General features: G+C 51.6%; 1 protein-coding gene across 1 annotated transcript; it reads left to right on the top strand.

Annotated features, from left to right (window-relative positions):
- Nucleotides 1–2,431: 2,431 nt before the first annotated feature.
- Nucleotides 2,432–8,282, top strand: LOC109434741 (spermatogenesis-associated protein 31A6-like). Its single transcript, XM_074331480.2, has 2 exons — nucleotides 2,432–2,447; nucleotides 3,535–8,282. Exons 1-2 carry the CDS (start codon nucleotides 2,432–2,434, stop codon nucleotides 7,569–7,571), a joined length of 4,053 nt encoding a protein of 1,350 aa, XP_074187581.2. The 3' UTR covers nucleotides 7,572–8,282.
- Nucleotides 8,283–9,173: the final 891 nt, after the last annotated feature.

Here is a 9,173-nt window from a genome sequence, read left to right on the forward strand (position 1 = left end):
TCCTCTGCATTTTTGTCATGAATGTCCTTGTTCATGACAAAACAGTCAAATAAACTCAAATGCGCTCGTTCCTCCTAAAGCTGTATAAAAACATTATGACCAGCAAGCAGGAGACACACACTACTTTTAACCACACCTGGAGTGTGAAGACAATTTCACCATGTGAATCCCTCAGTGAATCTAGATTACTGCTGAGGGGCTGTGAATGGGACCATAAGGGAACTCTGTATGGGACTCAAAGCTCTTTCTATATGGGTCAGGCTGGACTGGAGGCTCCAGGGGTCTGAAGGGGAAAGCGGGGGAAGGTAAGGCACGGCACATTCAGAAAAACAAATACATACAGAACACTCTAGGGATATGTGAAGAGGCTGCTCAAGAACTAAATCAGACCCAGGCTTCGACTCCTAGTCTCACGCTCCATCCTACACACCTCAAGGGTGACATTAGCTCACCCTAACCCATTCCTGGCTTCTCAGAGTAGCACACGTGTACATGTCTGAATGTTTGTGTCTCTCCCCAAAGTTGTATTGTTGAAATCCTAATTCCTAATGATGATAGGAGGTGGGGCCACTGGGTGGTGCTTATAAGTCCTCATTAATGGGATTGGCCTTATAAAAGAGGCTGCCGAGAGATCCCTAACCCCCTCCCACTATGTGAGGACACCGTGAGAAGTCTCTGGCTATGAACCAGGAAAAGGGCTCTCACCAGAAGGTGACCGTGCTGGTGCCATGATCTGGGACTTTCCAGCCTCTCAAACTGTGGGAAGTAAATTCCTATTGTTTTGTTTTTTTTAATCTACCCTAGTCTGCGGTGTTTTGTTATAGCAGCCCTAACGGACTAAGACAACATGTTTCAAAACTTATGTGGAGAGTGAGAACTATATTTTGGCAAATAAGCAGTTGTGTAAAAACACATATGAAAAACATTTAAGTAGAATATTGTGGATTCTTCGATTTAAAAATACTGAATTGATCTGTGAAAAGACGAGTGTCTGTGTGTGTGTATGTGTGTGTGTGTGTGTGTGTGTGTGTGTGTGTGTACATGTCCCAAAAGTCCTTGGCAATTTAAAGCTTTACTAACTCCAGAATTATGCTACAAATTTATAAAATTATATTTAAAGGTTTCACTATGTATACTTCTTTCATAGATTTATAAATTTTGAATAACAAATTATTTTATTATTTGATGTGTGGGTCCCTGTGATTGAAAATGTGACAAAATAAACACTCTTCAACATTCACAAATTAAGTGAATATAAAAGTTCTGTGCCTGAGTTTATGCAAGACATTCCCTTCAAAAACTAATGAAGGGAAGCTGGAGTTGAGAACAGAGAAAACAGAGTAAAAGTCCCTGGAAAATAGCCGAAATTTCAGAATCAACTTCAGATTTTCAAAGATTATGAAATTGGTGGGCTTCTAGGCAAAACCTTTGAGGGAGAAGGGAACAGGATGACATCTGAGTTCCAGAAGAAATTAATAGAAAATGGGCTAAGGTCTCTCTGACAAGTGAGAGTAGAGCTGGAATGAGAGCTCTAGAAGGCCCAGGGGCGAGCAGGGGTATGTGGGGCTGGATGGTGGGGGAAGGGCGGTGGTTCAGCCTCCGCCTCTTACTGTCCCCTCCCCCTTCAGCATCCTTTGTGACAACATCACAGCTCTCTGATGTGCGCCTAAGGTTCTTCCCCAAGTGAACCGCCAGTGTTCAGTTGCCTGAGGCAGCACAGTGATTCAGATGATGGAGAATCCTCTCCTTTCTCTGAGATGTTTTATTGATACATGGCTAAGCTCCAGTTTCACTCCCTGTGTGACTGATGCCATCTTCACCTTCCTGTGTGGAGTGGGGCTATTCCTCCTGTCACTGACATTCTTCAAGAGTAAACTATTCTTACCACCACCAAAGAAACGAAACATCAAGAAGGTAAGGAACCCTTGGACCAGGCCCAACAGAGATTACATTTTTCTCATTCCTATTTCCATTTTTTCCAAATCACCCAGAGAGACTCCTGAGGTGGGAATTCTCAGGAAAGAAGAGAACGTCATCCTTCTAGGAACACCCAGGAGGAGGTGGGGCAGGGGTGAGAGCGGGCATAAGAATTTCTATCTGAGACCTCAGACCAGGAGCCCAGGTGTGGTGCAGGGCTCCAGGGCACAGTCCCAGGTGCAATGACCAGTGGCCGAGGACTGGATACTGAGTTGGATCTCTGTGTGGGGACAGGCCCCCAGGCACTGGTTCACCAGCTGCATTCCCATGGCTGGTGTCTCGGGGTTGCTTCTCGTCCTGTGTCGGGGCTGATCCCAGGGCAGTGGGAGACCTTGCGGGCCTCTGAGCAGAGGCTGCAGTGGGGCTCTGGCCTCGGGCAGCAGAGTCCTACCTGATGGAGCTCACATGGGCCTGGAGGTTTGAGAAGGTGTATTAATTGAGTACAGGAAGAGCGATGGAAGAAAGCCATGGTGGGTCTCACATAGAGAATACTTTCTAGTACCCTTCAAATATTTTACCTACTTTAAAAATAAGTAAAAAGAGGAAAAGCCAGGAAGTCTTATTAGTTAAATGTAGAAAGTCCTGCTCATGAACACTGAGCATCAGGCTGCAGCTTGTCTAGAGAAGAGAGTGAGAATGGGGTCCCAGCCACTCATAGTTTGTTGTCTCTCAGCATGCAGTGGAGCGGAGGCGGAGGAGCAGGAAGAAAAGCAGAGATTTGACAGGTGAGCTTCTGCCCCTCAGCCCTGTCCCCCACAGATCACCCCACCTGTCCTGTCCCTGAGGGCCCAGCTCCAGGGCTCCCAGAATCCAGCGGCAGAGCTGTCACTCAGGAAACAGAGCCCTTAGGGAGGCTCCTGGGAAGCAGATCAGAACCCGGATCCTTCCCAGATCCCATGCTCAGAATGAAGCATTGAGCACCGGGAAACGGGGGTTGCCATGTGGGATGTTTGGGCTGTCGGAAGCCAATACTGCCTGATGGGTAGGTGGGACCTCCGGGTTTAACTGTGGGCACGTTGTGTCCTGTGCTCAGATTAGACTGTGAGTTGTTGCCTGCCCTTCCTTTCACATAGGGCAGCTGCGAGGGTCTCATAGTTAGTGGATGTGGAAGCCCTTTGTAAATGACAAAGCTCTTGAGCCTGCCATCACTGTTAGGGACCATGTGTCCCGGGCCCTGATGCTTGGGCTCCACAGTCCACTCTCCCAGGCATGTCTCCTAAAGGGTCATTGCACTCAGCCTCCTATAAGAGCTCCAGGCCCTGCCTTCACCACATGACCCAGTCTCCTGATTTCCATCCAGCGTGCAGAAATTGTCTGCATGAACTGCATGAAGCTCAGCGCCTGATTTCTCTTCTGCGAAGGTAAAGTATCTTCCAATTCTCTCTTGGGTCCTCTCCACTTCTGAGCCCATGATGTGACCCCGGGGCTGCAGGCCACATTGGACTGACCTTGGGGGGAGAGGGGACATAGGGATGAGGTGTGGCTACAGCCCTGGAGTGAGGGACAGCAGGGGCACTGTGAAGTCAGGGTGGGGGCCATGGAGACCCTGAACCCGAGGCGCTCACCCTGCCCGGTCTTCCCGGCCCTCCTGGCCCCACCTGCCCCTGGCTGCAGCCTGTGCCTCTGTCTCCTGCAGCCACCTGGGGAGGCATCCGGACAAGGGCAGTTTTTACCAGGGCTCATGTCAAGACCCTCCTGGTAAGGTGTGCAAAGCAGCTCCTGAGGGAACCCACAGACCCTGCAGGGAGCCTGTGGAAGATGCTCCTCCTTCCATGTCCCCGTTGGCTTCCTCACCTGCTCTGACTGAACACCCCCTACCTCTGGCCTTCGCCCACTCACCAAGCCCGATAACCTCCTCTGTTTCTGTTCCCGTCCACTCATCCCTGAGTGCCCTTCAGCCCCCAGAGCCTTTCCTGCCCCTTTTTTTACCCCGGCCACGTGTACATTCCCCTTCTGCCTCATGCCTGCCTGCTTCAGAGGCCCGCCCTCCACTTCCAACAGCCTCCTCTGAGCCCCTACCAGCAGAATCTGCTCTGACTCTTCCTCAGTGTGACTTGATGGCACTGCCAGTAGGTAACGTCCCTCAGAGCTCATCTCCACACACACCTTGGTCGGCTTCTCCTGTCCCACGCCCGACCATGTCAGGCCTTGGTCGCACAAGCTGTCACATTTCGACCCTGTCTTGGTGGCAGGCGGCCGCCCAAGCCTTGTGCCTCTCAACCGCAACAGAGTGTGAGACCCAGCAAGAGCACCGGTCCCACCACCCACAAGAGGCCTTGCTCGGGGGACACCCCTCAGACAGACAGGTAGAGGCTGGTAGCCCCTCTTTGTTCAGCTCTGGTGATCAGAATGTCCTGGACATACAAGTCACAAAGAGAATCAAGGTAAAGCTTTGGAAGGAAACCGAAAAAGACGGATCTTGTCCAAAACAAAGGAGCCCAGACTACCACCTGAATTCTGTGGGGAATATGTTGAAATCACTGGGTGCTGAGCAGGCCACGAAAATTCCCCAACAACCCTGGAGCCTAAAAAGCAAACCAGAGCAACTGCCTGGTACCCAGCATCTCTCAAACCCCAAGGTCTTGGGGGACTGTCTACAGCAGGAATATAACCAGCTTTTCTGGGGTCTCCCCTCTCTGCACAGTGAATCTCTGGTGGCTACTGCCTGGATCTCTGAGACGCCATCAGCACTACAGTCTCCGTCTTTCTTATTCAATGGAATCTTGAATGCCTGCCCAATTCAGCTGCAGGCTACAGCATCTCCACAGCTTTCCCATTCCCAGGCCCTGTCCCACCTGGACTTGCAATCTCAACCCCCGGTTCCATCCATCCTGCAATTCCAGGCCTCATCTCTGGCTCAGGTCCAGACCCAGGCACATCTCCAGTCCTCTCTACCAATCCTTTCATCATCATCTCCACCCCAGATCGGGGCCTGTGGAGTATCTTGCCCAACAGCCCAGAATAAAACACACTCTGTCATGCCAACTGAGATTCAACATCCAGAACGGCCCTCGTTGCAGGAGCCACTGGAAAGTGGGCAGGCCTTATCCTCTGTAGACAAAAGACCTCAGGAAGTTTTTAGTACCTTCATGCCCCACATTACCAAGGACAATCCGGGGGTCTCCATCCTTCCTGAGAATTTTCCCATCAGTCCTGAGCTCCGGAACCAACTGGAGCAACACATACAGAAGTATCTTATCCAACACCACTGGGAGCTGCCCCGCAAGGTCCAAGAGTCCCTAGAACTAGGGCAGCTTCAGGGCAAATTACCAGGGAGGCGTCAGGCACAGGACGCGCATGGGCCCTCAGGGCCCTCCTCGTTCACAGGTGAAAGCAGCAAGGATGCACAGAAGATGGAGTTCCAGCTAAGCCAGGACATGGGCAAGGAACAGGGGCATATACTGGGGAACGTCCCAGAGGACTTCTCCAGGGGCTCAGAAGCCTCGCTAGTGACATTTCCTAGGGCAGACTCTGAGGACTCAGAAAGTGACTTGATGTTTTTGAGAAGTGACTCAGGAAGTGATGTGCTGAGGAGCTTAGACAAAAATCGAGAAAGCCTCCTGAAAGGCCATTTGGGCAGGAAGTTGAGGCAGATCAGCGAGGGTTTCATCCCTGTGAGTGTGCGTCGATCCTGGCTTGCTGTCAACCACGCTTCTGCCAAGTCTGACACTCACATGGAAACCAGAAGCCTGGGCATCTTGAAGGGCTGGGAACCCTCGGTGAACACCACCCACAGGGTTTCCTTCCTCAATATGGACACTCGAGAGCTCCTGGAAGCACATATCAGAAGGTTTTGGGTGAGGCACAGGTGGGGCCTACCCCTCAAGGTCCTCAAGTTCATCAGTGTCTTTAAGATGAAAAAGGCTCAACCCTCGCCCACTCAGCAGTTCACCTTTCCCTTCTCAGCCTCCTGTGTATCTGGGGCCCATACCATCGTCAAGTTTGCTCAGTTCCTGGGCAAAGCACCTCAGGCCCATCCAGGAGAGAAGATTCTAACAGAAGCGTCGGGTCCCAACCTGGTGAGGCCGCTCATTGGCCCCTCACCTGTGTGCGAGGAAACGCAGAGTGTGGGTGGAGGGACCCCACTTACTGATGGCAATGGGCCCTCAAAGACCTCTCTGCCTAGACAGGAAGCCAGGCCACCTTCTCAGTCCCTCACAATCACCTGGCAGAGTGGGACGGTGGAGTGGACTGAGAGGGGCAGCCTGAAGCCCAGTTCAAGTTTGCCAATGGCTAGGAATCAGCCAAACGGGAAGAACGGGGGTCGAGCGCCGCGAGACCCCTGCCATAGGGTAACGATGAAGGAGATGAACTTAGGGTCCCAATCTGACAGTGCCAAAGTGGCCAGCGAGGCAGTGGAGGCCAAGTTGTCCCCTGCTCTTCACCCAGAGTCTAGAGTCATCTTGGGAGCCAATGCGCCGACAAACCCCCAAAACATAAATGCACATTTGAGGAGTTTAGGGGCTCCAGGGACCAGCAAAAGTGTCCCGTTCCCGAGAATGTCTGTTCTCCAGGATCCGGGAGAGCCATGCCTTCACAGAGAGGTTGTTAGTGAATATCAGCCCAACATGAGGTTAGAGTCAGAGAACCAGCCTCAAGATTGTGCCACATACAAACACGTTACTCCCAACAACTTGGCTTCTCAGGTGCCCCACTGCCATCCTCAGAAAGTGCCCACTGCGGACAGGGTAGCTTCCCAGACGCGATGTGGCCTCATGGAAGCCCAAAGGGGCAGCCGAGAGTGGCAGGAGCTCAGGATCTCAAAACACCAAGACTTTTGGAAAAATTGGAGCAAGATGATTGCCCCTACCTACAAGAGAGAGGACGGCAGGGGGCCTAACTCAGGAAAACATGCAGAACGGCTTAAAAAGGTGGGGACCTCTCAAGCCAAAAGTACAAGCCCCTCTGCCCAGGTCAAGCGAACAATAGCCTCTGTTGACAGGAAATACCTCCATTGGCTGCCAAAGAAAAACGACGGCCCTCCACACAGCTGCTTCGGGAGCAGAATGAGGACCATGTTCCAGAAGATTTTCCCCCATAAAAACCTTAAAGGTCAGGATGCTCTGCAAAAATGCACGCCCAAATCAGCCACTGCCCAGCGCCAAGGACCAGACAAAAGCCGATCTATTGTGGACGGCGAGACTCCGGAGGCTCAAGCGCTCATGACAGCTATGGGACAGATTCTAGAGCAGAAAATGGCCATTCACCATGAACGTCATGCGAAGAATTTAAATCAGCACAAAGAGGAATGCCGAGCCCCAGTATGTGGGTGTTTCTGCTACCACAGGCTTCCCTTCTACCCAGAGCAAGGGAGACTGAGGAGTCATACGGCCTGCAGTCACCAGGCCAACTCCAGTGACCAGAGTTGTCTCATCAGGGACAGACACGTCAGACACTGGCAGTCCTTGAAAAGTGTCCAATTCCACAATGAGCAGATGGGCCTCAGTCACTTCTTATCCCTGTCCCCCAAGAAGACTTGGTCTCCAGTCAGTCCCTGTCACTACGGGCCAAGAGTGCCAGGTGCTCCAGGCCACCATCGACACTGCCCAGGGATTTCTCATTTCCGGGTAGGTGTCTTGCCTGGACATTCATAACATGATTAGCTAGACATGCCTAGTGGAAAAACATGTCAAAGAACAAAGATCAGTCCATGTAGAGAAAACGTTTTTCTCATTAGCACACTGAAGATACTTAATGTTCCCCAATATATGTTATTTTTCCTCATAAGAAGGTGGTGTCGTGGCTTCTGTCTGTGCTGGGCTCGGTATGTGTTTTGGCCTCTAGAAAAAGAGGGAAATGGAGGGAGGCTAACCTTGGCCTTGTAAACTCATTTCTTATCCTGAGTCCCTTCATTGCACCTTATGTTTCCACAATACTGTCATTACACAAACAACAAAAACAACCCTAAAGTGAGATGAGAAAAACCCATGAAGTCCCCATCCCAGGATCTGCTTCCTCCTGTCTTTCTCCTGCTTCCATTTTGTGTTCCACTTTATGCTGCTGTGGGGATACGTTTACAGGCACATCACAGGGCTGGACATTCCCACTCAGGCTCCAGGAAGGGTGAGAGTCATGTGGATGGTAATTGGGGTAGGGGACTGCTGGGCCCTGAGTTTAGAAGCAAGAGAATCTTGCCCCTGGATCTCTTGGTAGGAAGTAGATAAGAGTTGCCCTTAAGGCCCTTCTCTCCGTGAAGAAGTCTGGAATGGAGTTGGCCCGGAAACCCCTCTTCACTTAGCCTGAATGAAATGTGCAGCTCACCCTCCCCTACCCCTCAGCGCCCAGAGAGGATGGCTCTTTCTGCTCTGTGTGTGCAGGTGGGGGCGTCAGGGAGGCTGATGAGGCTGTGTTCATGTCTGCCCCAAATGAATGAATGGCCATGGTCAAGAGTCACCTGCCTTCCCCTCCGTTAACCCCAGAGGAGTTGGGGAAGAACGGGATGGGATGTGACCGTGTGGTACATACCTCATGGTCAGATACTGTGACCCTGGGGTGGGATGTGGGTGAATTGAAAAGTTTGGACCCAGGGAATGAGGCAAAGTGGAACAAGGGTGACCATAAATGTGCAGTGACCAAAGAGCCCTGATGACCCATCACCACCTACAGGCCTGGGAGGAGGGAAGGGCCTCACCCAGGTCACCACGTACTCCATCTCCGAGACTGCAGACCTAGAGAAGCCACCTACATCTAGGGCCAAATTGGTAGAAGTAAAGCAAATCAGGGAGGGTTCATGTCTTCACAACAGTTAATAAACCTGCACGTCCTCACCTCCTGAATCTAGAGAGGAGACTGAACAACAGGTGGAAAAGCCCGGACTAGAGAACTTAGGGTGTCACTCCCAGTCATGTGACCTTTCCATAAACACATGGCCCAAGGACAGCTCCAGGGGAGAGACAGGGACATAAAAGGCCAAGAGAATGGCTTGTCGTCATATGCTAAGTCTTTCCAGGCTCCACTCTGGTTTATCCCAGAGGTCAGCAGCAGAAGAGGACATCAGGTAGTATTTGTCACATGGGATGGTGGGAGTCACCTGTCCAGAATAGGGGCGCAGTTCAGGTGTAGTCCCTGCCTGCTCTGCTCGCAGCACAGATTGCTTCCTCCCCATCCCCCGACCGCACAGGAAGCAGGGAGACCAGGAGCAATTTCTCTAGAGTGATTTTGCGCTATATGACACACAGCACACAGGGGACCAGCTC

The sequence above is a fragment of the Rhinolophus sinicus genome, chromosome 16, assembly GCF_057876585.1.
Source record: "Rhinolophus sinicus isolate RSI-liver-muscle chromosome 16, RSI-T2T, whole genome shotgun sequence".
Classification (NCBI taxonomy): Eukaryota; Metazoa; Chordata; class Mammalia; order Chiroptera; family Rhinolophidae; genus Rhinolophus; species Rhinolophus sinicus.